Genomic DNA, 25317 nt, shown 5'->3' with positions numbered 1-25317 from the left:
AGGGACCCAGGCGTCCGGGGATCCCTCCCCCTCCCAAGGCTGGAAGGAACCCAGGCGTCCGGCCGCGCTCCGTTACCTCCTTCCCCCCGCGCTCTGAGGCGATTCTCTCCTTCCCGCGCGCCCGCCGCGCCGACCAATCGGCGACGGTCCTCCCGCCCGAGGGGCGGCGCCTGCTGCGCCCCAATCAGGAGGAGCCGCCGGGGTGGCAGGGCAGAAAGGAAGGAAGGCCGCCGGTCTCCTTGGAAACCCCGCGGGAGGGAGGAGGGAGGGGAGAGAGGAGGGCGGGGCGGCGGCGCCACGTCCGCGCCTGCGCACCACGTCCGCGCGGCGCTACGGCGGCTGCGAAGGGGACGGCGGTCGGTGCGCGCGCAGGAGGGTGTCAGGGCCGCCTCGGGATGGCCTGAGGGGAGCGCGGAGCGTCGCCGAGAGAAGGAGCGAGGAGTGGTCGCGGGGGCCCGGTAAGACCCGAGGCCTACTACGGGAGAGAGAGAGAGAGAGAGAGAGCCCGGTTCTGGGGGGGGGGTCGCTGAGGGGGATGTGGTTGCCATGGCGACGGGAGGGGTCCTCCGTGACAGGAATGCGGCGGTGGGGGGAGGGGCGTGGCGGCAAAGGGCGGGGGGGGGGGAGGCGGGCGAGCCGCGCAACAAAAGAAAGGCCCGGCCTCGCCTTAAAGGGATCGCCTTGCTTTAAAAATGGCCGGGGGGGGAGGTATGGGGGGCGCCGGTTTCCGCCCCTGAGGCCCACGGAGCGGGGGGGAGGGGAGGGGCAGCCTCCCGGGGGGCGACGGAGCCCCCCCCCGTCCGGATCGGATTCCCCTCACAATCGGGCTCCGTCTCCTCCTCCCTCCCCGCCGAGGCGCCTCTCCTCCGCCTCGGAAGCAGGCGGCCCCCGCGGCATCGCCGGGCTGGGAGGGAGGGAGGGAGAGATGAGGCCTCCTCCCGGCGGGACACCGGTGCCTGGAAGCGAGGCGGGTCCGATTCGGTGTCGCAGCTGCCGCCGGTCGCCCGATCGTCGCAGATCGGCTGCCGGTCCCCGAAACGCAAAAACGCGTAGCCTAAGAACAAAGCGATAAACCCCGCCCCGCGGTTGCAAAGGCCCCACGCGTTGTATAATATCACCCGGAGGCCCCGGAGGGGAGGAATAATGCCCGATCGCCTAAAGGTGGCCCCGGGAGAGCCGTCCACCCAAACCGGGAGCCTCCCGGGCTGGGGAGAGCATCACACAAGCGCAGAAAAGGCCCGATCTCGATTACCGCAGCCCGCTATGTTCCTCTGTTGCACGCCAAAATGGCTTCTACAGGTAGAAAATCAAACCATTTTATCAACGTTGCTTTCCTTTCTTTTTTTATGTAAATAAATTTTTATTAATTTTCACAGGCAGGAAACAATAAGGATACAAAAATCAAAGCGCAATCTAACATTTGAACTTCTAATAAGGGATCCTACTATTTTGCAAGTCTTCTTTTGAGGCTCTTTAAACCTCAAGACTTCCTTTCACCCCCTTCTACTGGTTCTTTACATCTTACACCATTCTCTGCATTTTGTTACCATTTTTATCCAATTGTTACTCCTCAACATTTTCTAGTTCCTTACTGCTTATCAGTGTTGCTTTCAATGCCGTAACCCACCCTGGAACCTTATGGCAAAGGGCAGGTAATAATAAGTAAATAAAAATAAGAATGCACAATATCAAATCCATTGGGGCGCTAAGGTAAAGGTAAAGGTACCCCTGCCCGTACGGGCCAGTCGTGTCCGACTCTAGGGTTGTCCGCCCATCTCAAGAGGCCGGGGCCAGCGCTGTCCGGAGACACTTCCGGGTCACGTGGCCAGCGTGACGAAGCTGCTCTGGCAAGCCAGCACCAGCGCAGCGCACGGAAACGCCGTTTACCTTCCCGCTATAAAGCGGTACCTATTTATCTACTTGCACTTAGGGGTGCTTTCGAACTGCTAGGTGGGCAGGAGCTGGGACCGAAAGACGGGAGCTCACCCCGCCGCGGGGATTCGAACCGCCAACCATACGATCGGCAAGCCCTAGGCACTGAGGTTTTACCCACAGCGCCACCCGCAAAGGGCAGGTAATAATAAGTAAATAAAAATAAGAATGCACAATATCAAATCCATTGGGGCACTAAAAGCATTCATATATAAGTAGCTGTCAAGTACTATATTAGAAGAGGCAAAAGAGAGAGAAAGAAATCCTTTCTGTCATGGTGCTGAGACAGCCTGGATTGCCAACAGGTTTACTCTGATCTCCCAGAGATCATCTGCCACCATGACCAAGGTGATTTCCATTCTGAAACCAGGCTGGAAGCCAGCCTGGAATGAATCCAAATAATCAGTGTCATCCAGGACTGTCCGAAACTGGAACAGCATGACTGATGCTAATACCTTAATTCTTACAATAAATTTGACACTGGATAATTGTTCAGGTCAATAGAGTGGTTATTTTATGTATATATAAAAAAGGAGCTGGAACACCTCTTGCCTTCAGGGCAGACAGAAGCACCCAGATTTGACAAACTCCCTACAGGTAATTGTAACAATGGACCCCTCCTTTTTGGCAAATGAGGGAATAAGGAAAGCTTTCAAGTTTGTGATTTCAAGAGATTGAGCATGCTACCCCTTTTCAGTTACCTATGCTGATTAGATCTCCCTTGTCTATATCCAAATGGAGTGCGCATCCACTGCACTAGCAGTACGATACGATAGCTTTATTGTCATTGTCCCATACAGAACAATGAAATTGAAAAATACATAAGGCATTCAAAAACCCCTAAAAACTCTGAAACTCCATTTTAAAATACAATATACTCCTGTAGAGACTCCTTATACTGCGTTTAAAACCAGAATTGCATTTGGGTAGAAACTGTTTCTCAGGCGGCTAGTCCTGGTCTTTATAACCCTGTACCTTCTTCCAGAAGTTAGAAGCTGAAAGAGATCGTTTCCGGGGTGCGCACTATCCTGCGCTATCTCTGTAGCTTTCTTATGGCACCTGGAAGCATAGATTTGATCCAAGGTGGGAAGAGGGCACCCAGTTGTTCTCTCCGCAGTCTTTGCAACCCTGGACAGCATTTACCGTGCAGCTCCCAAACCACCCACCATAAGTTAATACACTCTCCACAGTACAATGGTAAAATGCCATCAACAAGTCCTTTGAGAGATTGTTGTCTCCTCCCCAGAGCGCAAACCTGGGCAATGAATATGGAGGTCCTGGGCTACCCAGACAACAAGACCCCTCTCTCAGCCTTGCTGATGTGGTCCAAAGGAAAGCAGAGCATTACGTTTGGTACCAGCTTGCCTGCAAAGTTGCAGGATGGAGGCGTACAAGACACCATCCAACCGTCTTAGGGACTCCACTCTGGATTTGTGTAGGGTTTACTCCTGAGCCTTTTTTTCTCCCAAAGAAATCCCTCAAGGCAGCGGAGGTTTAGGATCAGATTTTGCCTTCTCCACCTAGATGGTCTACCTTCCCAGGTGGACGACCATCCGCCCGCCCCTTACAACCCTCTGCTCAGTGTGCAGAAACTGCTTTGTTAACTGTTGAACCCCCTCTTGGTTTTGTCCTCTCAATCCACCAAAGCCTGTCTTTGCATCCAGGGGAAGTAGCTAACTCACCAGGGGTTTGAGACCCATCAGCTCCCCTCATCTGATTTAGCCAGCTGGGCCCCTTCTAGCGCTACAATTGTAGGAGGTAGATGAGGTTAATTAAAAACAAGGCTGGGGGAGGGATATAGCGGGTGGAACTTGATTCACTCTTTTAGTCTTCAACATTTGTGGTCGCTGAAAAAACTGAAAGCATTCCCCCCTCAAACTGCAAGGACCTAAATACCAGTAATTAGAAATAAGAGGGGAGGGAATCATATCAGAGACTGGATGCTTTTGCTTGATGGAATTCCTACTTTAGGCTACCAATTTAAATTGTAACACTTTTTTGTAAAATTGTTTGCATTTCCAATTAAAACCCAATGGTTGTCTTTTAGCTGGCTGAATATCATTTTTTAAAGAAAAAAAATGTTCAGTGTGCTTTTCAAGTTTATAAAGAAAGCCTTTCCCCCCTGTTCTTCATTAAAAACTGTTCCACGATGCCTACACTAAAAAACAAAATAGTCCCTATTGTCTGGCATGACATAAAAGGGAAGAGGAGGAAGAAAAAGCACTTAGGCTTCGGTCATTGATCTGCTGGAATGGAAACAGGTAGCCAGGTGGAATGGCTGCTTCAGGCTGAAGTTCTGAAGGCAGGTGGGTTCTCAGCAGTGCTGATGGGACAATCCTGCTTCCCTCCTCACCCTCTGCTCTGCAGCCTAATGGCATGGAAGTTAATAAAGCACCTCTGAGCTTAATGGTTCTTATTCTCAACACAGCATCCCTAGCCATGCTCCAAAAATCTTTAGTCTTGATGGTGCCATAGGACGCTTACTAGCCAAAAATCAGCGTTTCCCCATATTCTGATGTTTGTGCCAGAAAACAAGAGTGTCAGTAGTTCATTTATATCAGTTCAAATAATGGATCATATATACTTGAGAGGGGGGAAATCTTAAAAATTTGGAAGGGGAAAGTAATGTCAAGACCAGCCATAATTTGTAGACCCCTTGAACCACCCCATCCTTCAAGGAATCATTCATAACTTCTGGTACAATGAAAGTAGTAGCTCTCAAACCTCAAAGCAGCTTATCTCTGGGTGGCATACTTGCCCATAATAATCTGACAAGAAGGCATCTTGGTTGCATTTGTCTCTGACCTTCATAACAGTACATTTCCGAGCACAATTCAAAGTGTTGGTGCTGACCTTTAAAGCCCTAAACGGCCTTGGCCCAGTATACCTGAAGGAGCGTCTCCACCCCCATCATTCTGCCTTGAGACTGAGGTCCAGCGCCAAGGGCCTTCTGGCGGTTCCCTCACTGCGAGAAGCCAAGTTATAGGGAACCAGGCAGAAGGCCTTCTCGGTAGTGGCACCCGCCCTGTGGAACGCCCTCCCATCCGATGTCAAAGAGAAAAACAACTACCAGACTTTTAGAAGACATCTAAAGGCAGCCCTGTTTAGGGAAGCTTTTAACGTTTGACGGACTACTGTATTTTAATATTTTGTTGGAAGCCACCCAGAGTGGCTGGGGAAACCCAGCCAGATGGGTGGGGTATAAATAATAAATTACTATTATTATTATTATTATTATTATTATTATTATTATGACTACTATTACGGTATCTAGATGCAAGCACTTGATTGATAAAGTGTAAAAACGACATTGACCACAGTAGGCTCAAGTATGTGGTTGATTCCTTTTGCTTATTTGAAGTAGACCCCCTTATGACTTGAAGGAGCTCTGCTGGCTGGAAGAGAGGCTGGGCTTGACCACCATCATAACCACAAAGCTGGCTCTTTAGTGGGCCCTAGTCTGTGTTTTGGGGGGGTCATCCTTTTTTTACTCTTCTGCCATTTGTGCACTAATGATCAACCCAACCGTGTCTTTGTCCTCAGAGTAACACGGCACTAAGATGAGACTGTGGTTGGGGTGAAGACACTTGACCAATGCCATCTCATTTCCAAGACATGTATATATCAATTTATCTGTATCCCGCTTTTCCAACTTGAAACAATGCTTATGGCGGTTTATAACATGTAAAAAATTACATTATTACAAACATAACAAAAGTAGTCATAATAACCTCAAAAAGAACATAACCACAGTGGACAAGAGAGCCTAGGCAAGACCCTCAGCCATTAACAATAGGAAAATTCCCCCAGAGACAGCAGGAAACCACATATGATCCATAAGTCTCTGAGAGCACACTGTCGTACTTCACCCCTGTGAAGGTTGGAGACTGCATACAGTCCACAGTGTTGGAGCTGGGGTGGGTGTTCATTATTGTGGCAGCTGGTGCAGTATGGAAGTTCCAGGATTGTATCCGTCGTCATTTTTGAAACTCATTGAGTGGCCTTTGCACAAGTCAGTTTCCCAGCCAGTGCTTCTGTAGAGGTAAAAGGTGTAGGGAGGCCTTTTTAATATGCACTGAATGTTTGGAACTGAATGAGAGATACCCAATATATTGTCATACCCCATAAGTACCTACTCAACATTTTGATTGGCAGAGCTGGCACAGCCCATTCTGCGTTTGTAAGAAATCAATCTTTCAGTGTGGCAGCACCTATATTTTGGAATTGCCTGCCTGTTGACATCAGACAGGCACCTTCACTGTACTTTTTTAGTGCCTGCTAAAAACATTTTTGTTCAGACAAACTTGCCAAGATGTTTAGAAAGTTGGTGTGAGTTTTAATTTGTTTTTAGCCTGTTGCTATTTTAACTTTCTGAATATCTTAGATCATTGTTGTTATTTTTTCTTATAATGTCATTTTATCTTTTTGGTAAACCACTTTGAGTTATTTTTTTATGTTCAAGCGGTGTATAAATCTTATGAAATAAAAATAAACTCAGTAATAAATCTAACAGAAGCTATTCTTTCCTCAGCTTTCTGGCTTGCCTTCTGCTCAGTCGCTGCCATGAACTCCCTGGTGTTCCTCTGCTCTCAGAAGGTTGTCGCTGACTTTGATAGCCTGCAAGATGCCTTGGGCTTCCTCCCGAAGGAGCTCTACCCCGTCTTGTTCAAAGCGGCCTTCATGGACAAGAGGACCCTGTCCTTGCAGCTGCTCGTGAACACCTGGCCCTTCCCAGTCCTCAGTTTCCAGAAGCTGCTGCGGAAATGCCAGCACTGCGAACGGGCCCTGATCCGGGAGAAGCCCAACAAGTACTGCATCCAGATGGTTATATCGGGAGTTGTGACATACCTAATCAAGCTGCTGGAGAACCGGCGTGGCAGTAAGAGGTATGTGATGGTCTATGTAATTCGCTCTAAGCTGGGCTGCCCTTGAAGCTGTCCCAGAAGCTCCAGCGGGTGCAGAATGCTGCAGCGAGGCTCCTCACAGGGTCTCTGCCATGGGAACATATTCACCCAGTGCTTTTCCAGAGCCAGTGTGGTGTAGTGGTTAAGAGCAGCAGTCACGTAATCTGGGGAACCGGGTTCGCGTCTCCGCTCCTCCACATGCAGCTGCTGGGGGACCTTGGGCCAGTCACACTTCTTTGAAGTCTCTCAGCCCCACTCACCTCACAGAGTGTTTGTTGTGGGGGAGGAAGGGAAAGGAGATTGTTAGCCGCTTTGAGACTCCTGAAGGGGAGTGAAAGGCGGGATATCAAATCCAAACTCTTCTTCTTCTTCTGCATTGGCTCCCGGTGGAGTACAGGGTCAGATTTAAGGTGCTGGTTTTGACTTTTAAAGCCCTTCACAGCCTAGGACCCTCGTACCTACGGGACCGCCTCTCCTGGTATGCCCCACGGAGGACCTTAAGGTCCATATATAGCAACACCCTAGAGGTCCTGGGCCCTAAGGAAGTTAAATTAGCCTCAACCAGAGCCAGGGCCTTTTCAACACTGGCCCTGGCCTGGTGGAATGCTCTGTCTCTTGAGACCAGGGCCCTGCGGGATCTGATCTCTTTCCGCAGGGCCTGTAAGACAGAGTTGTTCCTCCTGGCCTTTGTCTCAGAATCAGTTTGATTCCCTCCCCCCCTTTCTTTTTCATTTCTTCTCCTATGAAGAGATTGCTCCCTAATTGTTTTAATGTTGTATCTTAATCTTTTAAATTGTATTTTAATCAACTAGTTTTTATTATTGGTTGTTAGCCGCCCTGAGCCCAGTCTTGGCTGGGGAGGGCGGGGTATAAATAAAAATTTATGATGATGATGATGATGATGTGGCCCCTGGGCGTCTCCTAAAGGGTGTGGGCAGAGGTGGGCAGGGAGAGCTACCTGGGGGGCGGGACTAGGGTTGCTCTAATGGCTGTTCTTGTTTGGCCTCTCTGGCAGCAAAGGGCCGCAGCAGCGGCTGCAGATTCTCGACATGACTGGCCTCCAGGACGAAGGGCAGGGCCCAGAGAGCATGAGTCTCTGGTCCCGGACGGTCACGCTGGCAAAGGCTTGCCTGGACATCTCCAAGCAGCAAGGCAAGTGGACGAGGCGGACGTCCAAGCGGAGAAAAAGCCCCTACAGCAAACCCCCGGGCCCCCCGGCCCTCCCTCCCGTCTCCGTGGACGTTTGGGTGGACCTCTTTGTGAACAGCACCTCCTACGGAGTCCTGAAGGACGCCTTGCAGATCAACAGCTACAATGCCCTGCGGCTGAGGTGCCGGGACTTCCGGGCAGAGGAGCTGTCCATCGCCAGCACCGTGGGGCTGCTGGAGTTCCTGGACCCGGTCGGCGTCCGACAGGTGGACCTGAGGTTCAACAACCTGGGCCTCTCCGGCTTGCGAGTGGTCCTCCCACACCTGACCAAGTTCACCAACCTGGCGAGCCTGAAGCTGCCCTACAGCAACGTGGATGTGAGACGCCTCACCGTGGGCATGGAGGGGAGCCTGCAGTACTTTGCCAACCAGCTGAGCCGGCTGAGATGCCTCAAGGAGCTGAACCTGGGATCCTCCCGGCTGTCTGGCAAGCTGAGGCTGCTCCTAGGGTAAGCGGCTGAAAGGGGGGCTGTGGATGTGTGTGAGCTTCTGCTAATACCCTACTTTGTCACACAGGGCATCGTCGTTATTTGGCATCGTTTCTGTTTTCACGCAAGCAATAATACCAACAATAAAGAGAAAAGAACAAAGCAAAAAAGGAAAGGAAAGCTATGAGGAGACAAAAGGGAGTGGTAGAATTCCAGTAACAGCCTAATAATAATAATTTATTTTTTCTACCCCACCCATCTGACTGGGTTTCCCCAGCCACTCTGGGCGGCTTCCAACCAAATATTAAAATACAGTAATACACCAAACATTAAAAGCTTCCCTAAACAGGGCTGCCTTCAGATGTTTTCTAAATGTCAGGTAGTTGTTTATCTCTTTGACATCTGGTGGGAGGGTGTTCCACAGGGCGGGTGCCACCACCAAGAAGGCCCTCTGCCTGGTTCCCTGAAACCTCACTTCTCGCAGGGAGCGAACCACCAGAAGGCCCTCGGAGCTGGACCTCAGTGTCCGGCTAGATGATGGGGGTGGAGACCCTCCTTCAGGGATACTGGACCAAGGCCGTTTAGGGCTTTAAAGGTCAGCACCAACACTTTGAATTGTGCTCGGAAATGTATCACTGTCCTCCTTAAGTATATTAATCAATAATGTTTTTCCATAGGAGTCCACGGTACACAGGGCATAGTTAAGAGAGTATGGAGCTCACTCCCCCAGGAGGGAAGTTTTTAATGTCTGATGCTTTATTGTGTTTTTATATTTTGCTGGAGTCGCCAAGAATGACTGGGGTGAACCAGTCAGATGAGCAACACGTCAATAGTAAAATTATTATTATTACTAAAAGACGGATAGACAAATTCATGAAGGAGGGAGCCAGTGTGGTGTAGTGGTTGAGAGCAGTGGACTCGTAATCTGGTGAACCGGGTTCGCATCTCCGCTCCTCCACATGCAGCTGCTGGGTGACTTGGGCCAGTCACACTTCTCTGAAGTCTCTCAGCCCCACTCACCTCACAGAGTGTTTGTTGTGGGGGAAGAAGGGAAAGGAGAATGTTAGCCGCTTTTGAGACTCCTGAAGGGGAGTGATAAAGCAGGATACCAAATCCAAACTCCCCCTCCTTCTTCTTCTCCTCCTCTTCTTCTATCAATGGCCACTAGCCATTGTGCTCTGCTTCCGCAGTTGAAGGCAGCAATGCTTCTGAAGACCAGTGCCTGAAAGTCACAGGGGACAGTGCTCTTTTCTTTGAGTCCTGCTTGCTGGTTTCCGACAGGCATCCGGTTGGCCACTGGGAGTACAGTGGTACCTCTGGTTACGTACTTAATTCGTTCCGGAGGTCTGTTCTTAACCTGAAACTGTTCCTAACCTGAAGCACCACTTTAGCTAATGGGGCCTCCTGCTGCCGCCATTCCGCCGCAGCACGATTTATGTTCTCATCCTGAAGCAAAGTTCTTAACCCGAGGTACTATTTCTGGGTTAGTGGAGTCTGTAACCTGAAGCGTATGTAACCTGAAGCATAGGTAACCCGAGGTACCACTGTACAGGATGCTGGACTAGATGGGCCACCTTTGGCCTGATCCAGCAGGCTCTTCATTCAGTTTTTAAGCATCCGCCATACAGATCATGCAGACCACAATTTAAAACTGATTAGGAAGATAGATAGCTGCCTTCCCCTGAACCAGACCCCCTCATCCAACTTGCTCTGTATTGTCTATACCAGGGTAGCCAACCTGGTGTACTCCAGGTGGTGTTGAGCTCCCAATACCCATCAACTCAGCCAGGGCATTTTGGGAGTCTGGCAGCCACTGGAGGGCATCACTTTGCCTTACACTGACTGACAGCAGCTTTCCAGGATTTCAAGCAGAGTATAGTGTCTCAGTTCTACCTGCAGATACTGGGAATTGAGCCCTTCTGCTGCTGAGCTGCAGCCTTTCCCTGCTTTTCCTTTCCACCTCCTTGACCCTGCTGACTCCATGGCGCAGCAGCCTATCTCTTTTTTAAACAATTATTATTATTATTCTCTTTAAACAATATTTTCCACAGTACAATAACATACACATTTACTTTCAGCTCTCCCGAGCCTGTGGCTTTCCTCCCTCCCTCCCGCAGGTTTTCCACTTTCAAGTCATTTCTCGCACTTTAGCTCTTTAACCTATTGTCCACATTGTAGGATTTATTTCACTAGTCCTGCTAGTGTCTTCAGATTTTTGCAATTATTATTCAAATATACAATAAATTGACTCCAGTCCCTTTGAAATTTTTGATTGTCCTGGCCTCGAATCCTGCAGGTCACTTTGGCCAATTCTGCAAAGTCCATCATCTTCGCCTGCCACTCCGCAGTCGTTGGTAATTCCTGTAACTTCCACTTTGGGGGCATTAAAGCAGCCTCTTGAGGTGAAGCATCAGTTTCAAAACTGGTTTGGCGCGACACGTGAAAATTCAAAAAGAGAGAACACAAATATACCTGTAGTTTGCTCCACACGTGCTTGTGTGGATTCTTGGTTCTGCACGCTGGTCCCTCTTTAAAAGGAGGCTCAGTTTCCAGGCCCCAAAAGTTTGCAAGTTGTGTAATTAGCAGTGGTTGAGATAAAGCCATTTATTTATATTTATCAGAAGTTCCAACCCGCAAAGAAAAAAGTCACAGTGTAAAGAGGGATTTCAGCCCTTTTCCAAAATACTCCATGTCATTCTCGCCTCCCTCTGGTTTCTGTTGTCTCCCTCTGCTCCACCAGGCACTCATCCAGCACTCCACTCATGGTTTTTTCTAAAGGGGGGACGCGAAGTTGGTGCTTCTGCAAACTTTGGAGTGCATGAAATCCACTGATACCTTCCTCTTACACATCAGTGGTTCCCTTTTGGCTACTGTTGTGGAACTCCCTCCCTATGGAAGGAAAAACTGTCCACACACATTGATGACATTAGACATCCTTCAAAGGCACACCTGTTTATGCAGCCTGTGTGGGGAGGTGTGTGAATGAATGATCACTGGAGCTCCTTTTCCTGGACTCTTTTTCTGGGTATTAACTGAACTTCTCAGTCAGTGTTCGAAACTCCCATTGTTCTAGGCGCATTTTGCGACGGGGAATTTCATTAGCGCGAGCAGTTTCTGAGCTCTGCGCACAGTACTTGAGCCTAAGATTTCAGAGTAAAACTGCAGAGTGGAAGAAAAGGAGGACTTTTTCTGCCTCCCCACTTCCGACTACTCTGAAGACTAGAGAAGAGACTCTCTTAAGAGTATTAGGCGGGTGGGCAGGGGAAGGCCCAGACCATGTGAAAAATGAACATAATATGTAACACTAATGTCTCACAACAAATTAAATTGATCTGTAGAAAACGCAACTTGAAAAAAATGTATTTTTGTAAACTAAGGAATTTTTTAATACAAATATTTTTAATGAACATAATATTTTAGCTGCAGTTGATTCATTTTCAGCTTTGTATTCTTGTTATTTAACAAGCGTGCCTAGACATTCCATTGCTGCGCCCATAACCTAGGCTTAAGGTGCCATTTAACTCCTAGCTTTCATATCTCAGTTTCTAACACTGTTCTCAGTGTTTAACTGTATTTACTAAGCTGAAGTTTTGTTTCATGATAAGTTTTTATTACGTAACCCACTCATGAGATCTTGCATAAAGAGCAGTATGTAAGTTGGATAAGTAAAGAAGGATCAACACTCTGAGAAGGAACTGGCTGGCTACAGTGCGAGTGGTCTAGATCCCACCCCCAATTCTTAAGTCAAAAGGCTCCTAGGGGGCTTATGCTAAATAACAAAATAATTCCTGTCCTCAAGCTTGCAGTCTAATATGACAGGACACAAAAGGAGAAAAGGAAGGAGAGAGAAAAAAGTTGCTAGTTTGCAAGTAAAAATACTTCAAAAGTTTGAAAGTAATCAGGGGCTGAATTAGCTAGAGGGCGTGTTGTGAGTGTGTAACGGTGGCCCTTTTCCTGTCTCCACAGTGACTTGCAAAGCCCTTTGGAGAGCCTGGAGCTGGCCTTCTGCTACCTTCTGCCCAATGACCTGGCCTACCTTTCCCAAAGCCTCCACACTCCTGCCCTGAAGAAGCTGGATCTCAGCGGGAACAACCTCTCCGACTGCCTCCTGCAGCCTTTCCAAGGCCTGCTGATGGAGGCCGCCCCGACCCTCCTGCACCTGGACATCATGGAGTGCCGCATGATGGACACCCACCTGAACGTCCTCCTGCCGGCCATCTGCCGCTGCTCGCGGCTCCGCTACCTGGGCGTGTTTGGCAACCCCATCTCGGCCAAAGGACTGAAGAACCTCCTTCACAAGACGGTGGGCCTCTTGGACTTGAAGCTGGTCATCTACCCCTACCCGGTAGACTGCTATGGGGATGACCTGCCGTGGCCCCCCACTTCCTCCAACCTCCTCAACGGCAACGTGGACGAGGAGAAGTTCTTCCGGGTCAGCAACGAACTCCAGCAGATGCTGCTGAGCGCCAATCGGGCAGACGTCACCTGGACCACGAACCTCTGCCGCCACAATAGTCTGGACTTCTTTAGTTTATAGCCCCACGCGCATCTCCTGCCAAGAGACAAGGAATGGGGCTTGTCCTCTCCTGCTGCCACTTGCCTGCCAACACTCCCTGTCTTGCACCGTACTGCAGTGGGCCAGTGCTGACTGTCTTACCTGCCCTGGTGCATCTCAGCCGGAAAGATCCACCTGGGAGAGCCTTGCAGACAACACCGAGTGGCTGTCTGTGCTCTCTTTCCGGCAGAGACTGAGAGTGTGTGGAGGCATAATAGTCTTGCTCTGCTCTTTCTTCCTGCTAGGAGGAGGATGCAGCTGCCTTTGCCTGCTTGTCCTCAACCTTAAAGGGGCAGGCAAGCAGGCAGGGGAGCCTTGCATTCCTTCCAGTCAGCGGAAACAGCGCTGCAGTGACTACGGAAGGAGGGAACAGGCAGGCAAGTGGTGGCCAGGACAGAGGAGCGGATGAAATCTGCCCTGGTGTGGTGGCGAGTGGCGGATGGGTATTTCTGTTAACATAGGACGGCCAGCAGTGAATGCCAGGTCAAAAGCACGTGAGCCCTTTCTGGTGCATGTAAGAATACCGGGGGTTAGGTTTTGGATTTTTTTTTTCTCCCCCAAACATCTATTTTGTAACATCTTAGTTAGAGCTTAGCAAAGTGGATATTACCGCCTCTCCTTCTGTGTGTTTGATGGGATTGCCAGAGGTCATTTGGGTGGGTGCCTTTGAAATGATTTGGTCCCTTTCAAGACTTGACAGGAGCGGGAGGTTTGTCAATCCAGAACCTGGAATAAGGCCTAAATATTGTAAGGGCCGAAGGAAGGGGAGGTGAGATTATATACAGAGAACTTTGGGACCTGAAATAAAAGATGATTTGCCTGACAGCAACCGAGGTGTCTGGCGTTTGCTTATGAAGAGGGTTCAGCTCACATATAAGCAGTAAGAAAAGTGTTCTCATCAGTGGGGTAGATACAGTTCTCCTGAAAGCCCCGTAACATCTGGTTTCTGGCCGTGGGGAGAAGTGGGTGTTGAAGTGAGGAGGGGATTGTACCGCGGCAGGGTCTTTTTTGAACAGCTTTTGCATCTCATTGGCAGCCTTTGCCAACGTGGTGTCCACAAAATGTTGCTTGACTACAACTCCCCTCAGCCCCAGCCACAATGTTTTTGTGGCACTTGCTATAGTTTCATGCACACAAGTAAAGGATAAGCGGAGGCAACCGAGTGTTAACGGAGAATGAGCAAATTGGGATGGATGCTCAATAAACAGGTTGTCCGGAGGAGCTGAAAAACAGTAGTAGAAAAAAATCACCCCAGTGCTGAAAAGGACTAAAATTAAGGATGGTGGCAGGCATGAGTTTAGGGCTCAAAGGCCAGGGACCATGAAACCATTTTTGGTGTGAAGCCTAAACCTTGCCATAGTACCTCCTGAGCAGGCCTAGAGAGGATGGCATCCCTATGACCAGCGATATCTTCAATGATTGCTTAACGTGCAGATGGTGAGCTAAGTGGGAGTTCTTCCTTGTCATTTCATCTTCCTGTCTGGAATTTTTGCTTCTGGTGCTATTTATGCACAATACCCACAACCCTTCTGCACTCATGCACACACGATGCTCTGAATTTCGCCCCTGCCCCCAGCTTGAGATGTGTTGATGCTTTGAGTCTATCCATCTTTTCACATTGAGAGGGAAGGCAAATCAAGATCTCCAATGCATTGCTTTATAACCCTTGCAATTTGCCAGCAATTGAGGCTTAAACCTTCCCTGGCCTTGAGCAAAACAAATGAGTAGGAGCAGCACTAGGAAGGATCTCCCTTCCAAAATGTGTTTTTGTCAAGGTGTGAATGGACCACACACCTGTGAAGAACCCAGGAGGCAGAGATGCTCCCTCTTCCAACTTGGGCTGCCAAAGGCTCCCCCCTCCCAACTGCCTGTGATTGGCTGCACACAGGCCATGATGCCACAATTGTAGTGATGTCAGCATGTGATGTTGGGAGCCCCCAGAATTCCTCGGCCCATGCAAGAGGTGGCTGGAAGGTCCTGCGGAAGGGAGAGAACAGGTTGTGCATGGGAGCTGCCGTCTGTATATAGGTATGGCATGAAGAGGCTTCCTGTGGGAGCAGAAATGGATACGGTTCACCTGGATTCAAGGCAAGGGAGCACCGCTGTCTCCCAACTTGGCCACCCGCCATTTTAGTTCTCCTTTGTCAAGTTGTGCACAGTCTGGCCTTCCAAAAACCCATAGCCAGACCTCCTAGGCACCCAAACTCCCAACATCAGCTGCTGTAGATGCAGTGGGCTGGGGAGATGCAGGGTTTGGGGACTGTCGTTATGCAATCGCTTCACCTCAAAAAGGATATTGTAGAGCAATTCCTCTGTGATGAAAGATTGCAGCATTTGGGATTTCTTAGTTTAGAGATAAGGGGAGTCTCAGGCAAAGTTTAGAAAATGCTGCATGGCATGGAGGAAAGAGAAACGTTTGCCTCCCTCTCGTAACACCAAAACTCACGGACATCCAATGAAACTGAACATTGGGAGGTTCAGGACAGATAAAAGTCCTTCCTGCAGTGCAGAGTTAAAACTGTGGAACTCCCTGCCACAGGAAGCAGAGATGGCCACCAACCTGGATGGGTTTAAAAGAGGACTGAACAAATTCATGGAGGAGGGGGCTACGGATGGCTCCTAGCCCTGGTGGCTCTGCTCTCCCTTCACAGTTGGAGGCAGCAATGCTTCTGAATGCCAGCTGCTGGAAATGGCAGAAGGGGAGAGCTGCCCTTGTGCTTGAATCCTTCTTGTGGGTTGACCTTTAAAGCCCAAAAGGGCCTCGGACCTGTATACCTGAAGGAGCGTCTCCACCCCCATCGTTCTGCCTGGACACTGAGGTCCAGCTCCGAGGGCCTTCTGGTGGTTCCCTTGCTGCGAGAAGTCAAGTTACAGGGAAGCAGGCAGAGGGCCTTCTTGGTGGTGGCACCTGCCCTGTGGAACGCCCTCCCATCAGATGTCAAGGAAATAAACAACTATCTGACTTTTAGAAGACATCTGAAGGCAGCCCTGTTCAGGGAAGTTTTTAATGTGTGACATTTTAATGTATTTTTGATCTTTGTTGGAAGCCGCCCAGAGTGGCTGGGGAAACCTAGCCAGATGGGTGGGGTAAAAATAATTTATTATTATTATTATTATTAGTAGTAGTAGTAGTAGTAGTATTAGTATTATTATTAATTATGCTGCAGGCTTCTGGCTGGCCACTGTGAGAACAGGCGGCTGTGCTAGAAGGGTCACTGGCCTGATCCAGTAGGCTCTTCTGATGTCTTTTGAAAGAGGAGGGGCTATTTCTGTTTCTTAAACAAGACTGCCCAGTCTGAGCTAAACTAGCAACCAGTTGCTTTTCTTGGGTAGTTGATGGAGAGGATTGAGGTGAGACAGCTGCAGGAAGCCTTGGATGAAATGGATTATCTAGGCCAGCCTTCCCCAAGCCGGTGCCCTCTGGATGAGGTGGACCAAGCCTCACACCAGCCTCAGCCAGGCTGTGACAGTTTACGTGTGTGTGTGTGTGTGTGTGTGTGTGTGTGTGTGTGTGTGTTTATCTTCTGATGCTGTAAACAGCTTCTCTCGCCATAGGGTATATCCAGCCCTATGCCTAACCGGAGGCAGCTGCAAAGAGGCACGATCAAGGTGGCAGAGCTGACATGGTTGCCTGAGAAAGGTAATAGACCATCATCCCTTTTACCCCTGCCCTATGGAGAGGGGGGTGTGGAAGGGAGGGAGGCAGTCCAGCCCTCCTGGCCTCTCTCTCTGGCCCTTGAGAAACTCTCTCCAGGCTACACCTCCTCCCCTGGCCAGCAAGTTTGTTTTCTGCTGATCAAAAGGGAAGGACCCTAACCAGTGGATTCAAATTCCAATAATAATAATAATAATAATTTATTATTTATACCCTGCCCATCTGGCTGGGCCTCCCCAGCCACTCTGGGCGGCTTCCATAAAAACCAAAAATACAGTAAAATATCACACGTTAAAAACGTCCCTGAACAGGGCTGCCTTAAGATGTCTTCTGAATGTCAGGTAGTTGTTTATCACTTTGACATCTGCTGGAAGGGCGTTCCACAGGGCGGGCGCCACTACCGAGAAGGCCCTCTGCCTGGTTCCCTGTAGCTTTGCTTCTCGCAATGAGGGAACCGCCAGAAGGCCCTCGGCGCTGGACCTCAGCGTCCGGGCAGAACGATGGGGGTGGAGACGCTCCTTCAGGTATACTGGACTGAGGCCGTTTAGGGCTTTAAAGGTCAGCACCAACACTTTGAATTGTGCTTGGAAACGTACTGGGAGCCAATGTAGATCTTTCAAGACCGGTGTAATATGGTCTCCGCGGCCGCCCCCAGTCACCAGTCTAGCTGCCGCATTCTGGATTAGTTGTAGTTTCCGAGTCACCTTCAAACGTAGCCCCACGTAGAGTGCATTGCAGTAGTCCAAGCGGGAGATAACCAGAGCATGCACCACTCTGGCGAGACAGTCCGCGGGCAGGGAGGGCCTCAGCCTACGTACCAGATGGAGCTGGTAAACAGCTGCCCTGGACACAGATTTGACCTGTGCCTCCATGGACAGCTGTGAGTCCAAAATGACTCCCAGGCTGCGCACCTGGTCCTTCAGGGGCACAGTTACCCCATTCAGGACCAGGGAATCCTCCACACCTGCCCGCCTCCTGTCCCCCAAAAACAGTACTTCTGTCTTGTCAGGATTCAACCTCAAACCAAGAAAGGAGATTCCGACTAAACATTAGGAAGAACTTCCTGGCGGTAAGAGCTCTTTATAAAAAAGCCAAAGTGAAATTATATTATTATTCAGCTGTGGAATGGACTCCCTTAGAAAGAGGTGGGGTGCCCCCCTGCCAGGGATTCTTTAGCTGAGATTCCTGACAAGACAGGAGGACTGTTTTTGGGGGGCAGGAGGCGGGCGGGTGTGGAGGACTCCCTGGTCCTGAATGGGGCAACTGTGCCCCTGAAGGACCAGGTGCGCAGCCTGGGAGTCATTTTGGACTCACAGCTGTCCATGGAGGCGCAGGTTAATTCTGTGTCCAGGGCAGCTGTTTACCAGCGCCATCTTGTACACAGGCTGAGACCCTCCCTGCCAGCAGACTGTGTTGCCAGAGTGGTGTGTGTTCTAGTTATCTCCCGCTTGGACTACTGCAATGCGCTCTACGTGGGGCTACCTTTGAAGGTGACCCGGAAGCTACAACTAATCCAGAATGCGGCAGCTAGACTGGTGACTGGGAGTGGCTACCGGGACCACATTACACCGGTCCTGAGAGATCTGCATTGGCTCCCAGTACGTTTCTGAGCACAATTCAAAGTGTTGGTGCTGACCTTTAAAGCCCTAAACGGCCTCAGTCCAGTAGACCTGAAGGAGCATCTCCACCTACATCATTCTGCCTGGACACTGAGGTCCAGTGCCGAGGGCCTTCTGGCGGTTCCCTCCCTACGAGAAGCCAAGTTACAGGGAAGCAGGCAGAGGGCCTTCTTGGTGGTGGCACCCGCCCTGTGGAATGCCCACCCACCAAATGTCAGAAAAATAGCTACCAAACTTTTAGAAGACACATGAAGGCAGCCCTGTTTAGGGAAGCTTTTAATGTTTAATAGGTTATTGTATTTTAGTGTTCTGTTGGAAGCCGCCCAGCGTGGCTGGGGAAACCCAGCCGGATGGGTGGGGTATAAATAATATATATATATTTTTCCTTTTCATTTTTTAATTGGCCGAGGGAGCTGGCGTACAGCTTCCAGGTCATGTGGCCAGCATGACTAAGCCGCTTCTGACAAACCAGAGCAGCGCACGGAAACGGCGTTTACCTTCCCGCCGGAGCAGTACCTATTTATCTACTTGCACTTTGACGTGATTTCAAACTGCTAGGTTGGCAGGAGCAGGGACCGAGCAACGGGAGCTCACCCCGTCGCGGGGTTTCGAACCGCCGACCTTCTGATCGGCAAGTCCTAGGCTCTGTGGTTTAACTCACAGCGCCACCCGCATCCCTCATAAATTATTATTATTATTATATGTTGGGCTAGATGACCACTGGAGTCCCTTCCAAATTCTAGAATTCTATGATCCTCTTTCCTAGGCTAAACACCTTGCATCTCATCTTCCTTGAGGGCTTTTGCCTGGCTGGAAGGTGTAAAATCAAATTTAGAGGTAATGGCTCTGGATGACCTAGCTGACACCCAGGGAGCAGGGTGCGAGTTGAGCATAGAAACCATCCTCTTCTACAAAGTTAAAATGGTTATGTTCCCTTCTCCACCCACCTTTGCTTAAGACCCTGCCCACCACTAGCATTCGGCCCTCGGACAGTTGTCCAGGAGGGAATGTGGCCCCCAATAGAGAAAAGGAAGTTCCCCCAGGCCTGTTTTGGAGCTACATTCTGCAACAGGCAAGCAATCCACCAAACATCAGCATCGTCACCCGCAGGCCTGCCAAGACTCCATTCCTTTCCCTTTTGCTCATCCTGAAGGCTGCCAGTACTTCTGTCCTGGCTGACTCTCGTAGCTGTGTCTATGAGCACGTAAGGAGCGGAACTGTTCCCGCATTTCGTTCCCCTCCTGGCTAGGTACCAGAACAGATTGGTGCCAAAGCCAAGCTGCAGGGTGGCAGCGGGTGGGGAAATAGCATTATTTATTTCGTTTATGTACTCCAAGGTGCATCTAACAGTGGAAGCATGGCATTATAGCATTGGGTCATCCAGTCCGGCCCCCTGAAATGCAAAAATCCAACCTCTGCTTTAAAATCTCCAAATAAATCGCCAAGGGAGTCTGTTCTACTGTCAAACAGCTCTTGCCCTCAGCAGGTTTAGTCAGAATCTCCTTTCCCAAAACTTGAATCCCCTGGTTCAGATCCCATTGGCTCCATCTTCCATGTGATGTCCCTTCAGATTTTTGAAGGTGGCTTTTATGAAAACCTTCAGAAGGGAGCAGTCTGTACCTGCTCAGAGGTACTAAAAACACAAAGTTGTTGTTTTTAAGTTGCTTTGTATCTTTGAAACTTTTTATTAAGCTTTTTGCTGGGGTGGGGGAGGCAATCTGCCTGTGCTCAGAGACACAGAGTCTGAGGTGTGAGAAATGGTGGCAGCTACTGTGAAAACTTATCATTTAACTTTATTGAAAATATATATTTATGGCCACATTCTTCTGGCAGAGAGCAAGTGTGGCTTTTCCAAAGACTTTTAACATTAACAGGGAACTGCTGGGCAAATTTTGTGTGGTTTGTGTGTGTGTGTACTTGCGGAAGTGCATCCACACCCATGGCAGACGCTGAATGTTGGGAGATTCAGGACAGATAAAGGCCCTTCTTCAGGCAGCTCACAGTTAACCTGTGGAACTCCCTCCCACAAGAGGCAGTGATGGCCACCATCTTGGACGGCTTTAAAAGATTAGACAAATCCAAGGAGGAGAGGACTATCAGTGACTACTAGCCATGATGGCCAGTTGCTGGAAGAGAGTGTTCTTGTGTGTTTGAATCCCAACTGTGGGTTTCCCATAAGGGGCATCTGGGTGGCTGCTGTAAGAAAAAGAGGTTGACTAAATGGGCCATTGGCCTGATCCAGGAGCCAGGCTGTTATGTCCTTATGGAACCTCCAGCTCCAGTAGCAGTCTATCTAGGTTCTTTTGGTCACAGTGAGAACAGGATGCTGGACCAGACGGGCCTCTTCAGATGTTAGGTAGCAGAAGGCTTGATGATGGGAAGGGAAGGAGAGTGTGAGAGACCAATGAGTTAACAGCAGAGGGCAAATTTCAGGGGAGATGCAAATAAATTATAGTTAAGGGCTGCATGGTGGAGGCCTTTGAGGACTCGAAGCTTGAAGCTGAGATGGATGGGAAAGGAAGCCATTCTGAGCTTTGAGGACAAGAGTGGCACATTTACAGTGACGGGGAGAGGAGGAGGAGGAAAGCATCTTTGAAGTGAGATTAAAAGCCAACAGAAACGTGGGCAATTCTGGGGGAAAGAGGTCACAAAGTGGAAGGGTATCCCCCTAAAATGCAGCAGGGTAGAGAGGAGAGAGGGACGCAGGTGGCGCTGTGGGTTAAACCACAGAGCCTAGGACTTGCCGGTCAGAAGGCCGGCAGTACGAATCCCCGCGACGGGGTGAGCTCCCGTTGCTCGGTCCCTGCTCCTGCCAACCTAGCAGTTCAAAAGCACGTCAAAGTGCAAGTAGATAAATAGGTACCGCTCCGGTGGGAAGGTAAACGCCGTTTCCGTGCGCTGCTCTGGTTCGCCAGAAGCGGCTTAGTCATGCTGGCCACATGACCCGGAAGCTGTAGGCCGGCTCCCTCGGCCAATAAAGCGAGATGAGCGCCGCAACCCCAGAGTCGGTCATGACTGGACCTAATGGTCAGGGGTCCCTTTACCTTTACCTTTAGAGAGGAGACAATCCGTTCACCCTGGGACCTCACCTGAGGCCCCAAATGGGGCAGGGATTCTGGCCACTGCCTGATGCCTGCCCTTTCCCCTCCCTCCCAGGATGGAGACCTACGAGGACCACCTTTGGTGCCCCTACAATTCCCAGAGCGGGGAGGACGAGGATGACGATGAAGAGCCCTACCACGACCCCCACCTGGCCAGGGTGCGAGCCCGGAGCACGAGCCGCTCCCGCCACCGTTCCTCCTTCCTGGTGGACGAGCTAGACATGCTCATGGACAAGGCAGCCACCACCATCCAGGCCACGTGGCGAGGCTACCTGGTGCGGAGGCGCGTCCTTCGGGAACACGCTGCCGCCTCGGTCATCCAGGCCGCGTGGAGGCACTTCATCACCCGGGAGTACGCGGCCCTGCAGCGGGAGCAGGTGCCCTCGTGGCAAGGGTACAGGCAGGAGCGTCGGGTTGAGAGGAGGAGGAGGAGGAGGTCTACGACGAGGAGGAGGACGACACCCTCCCTGGCCTCCTTCAACGAGGGGAGCAGGTCCTGGGGGGCCCCGGAGATGGACCAAGAAAGAGCTACGATCATCATCCAGGCACACTACCGGGGCTACAAGACCCGGCAGGCCCTCGCAGAGTGCAGGCGGGCAGCCACGACTATCCAGGCGCACTGGAGGGGCTACCGCACCCGGCAGGAGCTGGCGCAGATGCCGCAACGCCCTGCTCACCGGCCTGGCCCGAGAGGGACCTACTACGGACAGCCCAGCTACATGCCCGGGAGCTCCTCTTGGGTGGGCCCCTACCCCAGGAAGCACTGGCGCAAGTGTCTCGTGGGAGACCCCGAGGAGTGGGCGAGCAAGGTCCCTCGGACTCCGTCGTCACACGCAAGGGAGCGCATGGGGGGAGGCAGGAGAGAGCACCTTCAATTCCGGGAAAGGGAGCGCCCCGAATTCAGGGAAAGAGAGCAGCCAGGAGCCAGGGAGAGAGAGCGCTCAGAGCCCAAGTCGTGCCCCCGCTGCGGGAGATGCACCACTGTGCGCGTCCTGGTGGGGGTGGGCAAGGGCCCGCCCTCCGAATCGGACATGGACGACAGCGAGTGCGAGGGGCACGCCCGGCCTGCATCCGCCAGGAGGAAGAGCCCGGCTCCCAGGTCGAGAGGGTCACAGTCGCCTGCCAGGCCCGAGCCTTACGGGTCCCATGTGTCCTACCAGATGGGCCCCAGGGCCTATTACCCCGGGAACCAGAGCATGGCGTCTGAAGACCAGCCGCGGAGGCAGGGCCGGGATCCCGGAGGCTTGAGCCAGCGCTATTCCACAGGGCACGCGGCTGCCCGTCCCACGCGGGACCGCAACACAGCGCGGAGCCTCTCCTCCACCAGCCTCAGCCAACAAGGAGCGCCCAGCGCGGGGACCTCCGAATGGCTTTATGAGAACTACTATGCCCGCCGGATGGGCGAGGGCCAGAAGCGGGTGTTCAAGACGCGGAAGCAGATGTGGCAGGTGGCGCGGGCAGCGACCCTCATCCAGGCCTTCTGGAGGGGGTGGAGGGCACGGCAGGTCTTGCGCCAACAGCAGGAAGCTGCCATCAAGATCCAGTCCGCCTACCGGGGCTACAGGACCAGGCTGTACCTCATCGAGGCCGGAGTGCTGAGTGAGGGAGACACTGAGTGACACCCGGCCCTTAAGAATACGGGGCCCAGAGGGAGCCCGATCGGGAGGGGCGGGCGGGCTGGTGGTCGTCACTGGATGGCTGTTCCCACTGCAGCCGTCTCCTTCCTAGTACAAGCAAACAAGCATACATCCCAATAAATAAATCCTAATTACAAACCCTGCGGAAAAGTCATGCTAGCGCAGTAGAATCTAGAATTTCAAGTATTGCTGGGAGGGAACTGGAACTGGCAAAATGAGGACCAATTGCGTTCTGCCAAAGCGGGGAGTGGACAGGAACCAGGCCCTGAAAGTTGACAGCGCCCATCAAAGTACAGTGGTGCCCCGCAAGACGAACGCCTCGCAAGACGAAAAACCCGCTAGACGAAAGGGTTTTTCCGTTTTGGAGGTGCTTCGCAAAACGAATTTCCCATTGGGGTTCCTTCGCAAGACGAAAGCCCATAGGGAAATCTCCAGGACAGCGGAGAAGCGCAGCGCGTCTTCCCCACTGTCCTCGGACCTCCTCGGAAGGCTGGCGGTGGGGCGGAGAGACCTCCTCCCGCCACCAGCCTTCAGACGGCTCCTCGGAAGGCTGGCGGTGGGGCGGAGAGACCTCCTCCCCCCGCCAGCCTTCGGACGGCTCCTCCGAAGGCTGGCGGTGGGGCGGAGAGACCTCCTCCCGCCGCCAGCCTTCGGAAGGCTCCCCCGAAGGCTGGCGGCGGGAGGAGGTCTCTCCGCCCCACCGCCAGCCTTCGGAAGGCTGCTCCGAAGGCTGGCGGTGGGGCGGAGAGACCTTCTCCCCGCGCCAGCCTTCGGATGGCTGTCCTGAAGACTTGCGGTGGGAGGAGGGTTTTCCTTCCCACCGCCAACGTTCAGAATGCTGTTCTGAATGTTGGCGGTGGGGAGGAAAAACCCTCCTCCCACCGCAAGCCCCGGGAACAGAGGAGAAGCGCTACGCGCCTTCCCCTCTGTTCCCGGACCCGTCCTGAAGGCTTGCGGTGGGGAGAAAAGCCCTTCTCCGCACCGCCAGCCTGGCAAGCAGTCTCCATAGGAACGCATTAATTGATTTTCAATGCATTCCTATGGGAAACCGTGCTTCGCAAGACGAAAAACTCGCAAGAAGAAAAAACTTGCGGAACGAATTAATTTCGTCTTGCGAGGCACCACTGTAGCTGGAAGACATTTGCTGGCTGTGATTTCTGCATTGCAGGGGGTCGATGACCCTTGGGGCCCCTTCCAACACTACAGTTCTATGTGTGCTGGGCCCAGGAGTTATCCCGAGCAACACGGTTCAGGTCCGGTCCCGAATCCAAGGATTCCACGAGGAGTCAGTCCGACAGGGCCAAGGCAGGAAACCAGGCTAGGTCAGGCACAGGGTAACAGGCAGGTTCCAGCAAGCAGCAATGTTGCTCCCGCAACCTGGGGCAGGGTCTAACAGCCTTTTATCTCTGACGGGGTAACGGCCAGTCCTGATCCCCCGGTGACTCACCTCCCTGTCTCGCCCGAAGGTGCACTCCTCATGCGAGTACTCAGGTCTCTCCTTCTCTCAGACCTCAGTCTCTGCAGCTTGGGAGATGTCGGTGGGTTACTAGACCCAGGGGCCGCCTCAGCCTCCCCTGACCCAACCGGTAGTGGAGCAGCTGTAAGTGATGGCCCAGCTGGAGGCAACGAAGTCATCCCCGCATCTGGAGCCAGGGCAGGCTCAGGCCCCTGACTCGGCCCAGCTGGTACTTGTTGCAGGGAAATCTGTGCAGACCGGGGCTCTTCAGAATCAGGCCCCAGACTCGGTTCAGATGCCGCCTGAGCCAGAGGATCCGGTACAGACCGAGACTCCTCTGGTTCTGAGTCCGAGTCCCAGGCCATCACACTATGGTGCCATGAACATTGCAATTCTAAGTGCAATTTCCAGTTGGCAATTACTTGTTTTTTATATGCTGTAAGTCACCCTGGGGCCTTCAGCTGAAGGGCTGCTGGCGGTGATAATGCTATCAGAAGTTGGATTCCCAAAAGACCTGGAGAGCCAGCTGTACCCAAGCCTGTTTTCAGGGACTGCAATGCTGGTTTTTCTATTGCAACCAGAGGGCTTTTCCCACTATAGGAAGAATCAGACCTACGCCAGGCAGTTGCACCCTCTAAAGTATCCTCTCATGATCCCTTGGGGTGGGAAACAAGAATTCAAAGGAACTGCCCAGAAAGGGTCATAGACTCGCAATTTTTAGGTTTGCACACAGACTGCAGGGTTCCTTCCTTCCTTGGCGGGAGAACTGGTGATAGATGTTAACAGTGGAGAAATCCAGGTGCTACAAGATTACACGCAAGT

The 25317-nt window shown here is 51.5% G+C and overlaps 3 protein-coding genes across 4 annotated transcripts in view; 2 read left to right on the top strand and 1 right to left on the bottom strand.

The window, feature by feature from the left end:
* The window catches only part of RECQL4 (RecQ like helicase 4), a 37870-nt gene extending 37691 nt beyond the window's left edge, over positions 1–179 (bottom strand). The window contains exon 1 of the mRNA XM_083621859.1: positions 77–179. The gene's annotated coding sequence lies outside the window, so the exon portion shown is untranslated. The remainder of the gene's footprint in view (positions 1–76) is intronic.
* A 120-nt stretch (positions 180–299) lies between these two features.
* LRRC14 (leucine rich repeat containing 14) lies at positions 300–13856 on the top strand. 2 transcript variants are annotated; one of them, XM_083622114.1, is made up of 4 exons: positions 300–458; positions 6464–6818; positions 7852–8493; positions 12439–13856. In XM_083622114.1, the coding sequence occupies exons 2-4, from the start codon at positions 6496–6498 to the stop codon at positions 13007–13009; spliced, it is 1536 nt and encodes a 511-aa protein (XP_083478240.1). In that variant the 5' UTR covers positions 300–458; positions 6464–6495; the 3' UTR covers positions 13010–13856. The 2 variants fall into 2 exon arrangements, with proteins under 2 accessions (XP_083478240.1, XP_083478239.1); XM_083622113.1 differs by lacking the exon at positions 300–458 and adding an exon at positions 842–1299.
* Positions 13857–14920: 1064 nt separating this feature from the next.
* On the top strand, positions 14921–23177 carry LOC310766130 (uncharacterized protein). The gene is made up of 3 exons (XM_083622117.1): positions 14921–15055; positions 16583–16667; positions 21458–23177. Exon 3 carries the CDS (start codon positions 21459–21461, stop codon positions 23019–23021), a length of 1563 nt encoding a protein of 520 aa, XP_083478243.1. The 5' UTR covers positions 14921–15055; positions 16583–16667; position 21458; the 3' UTR covers positions 23022–23177.
* Positions 23178–25317: the final 2140 nt, after the last annotated feature.

This window comes from Podarcis filfolensis (genome assembly GCF_964270895.1).
Source record: "Podarcis filfolensis genome assembly, chromosome: 7".
NCBI classification, from domain to species: Eukaryota; Metazoa; Chordata; class Lepidosauria; order Squamata; family Lacertidae; genus Podarcis; species Podarcis filfolensis.
Note: the sequence above shows the minus strand (reverse complement) of the source record. Positions and strands in the feature narration are given on the sequence as shown.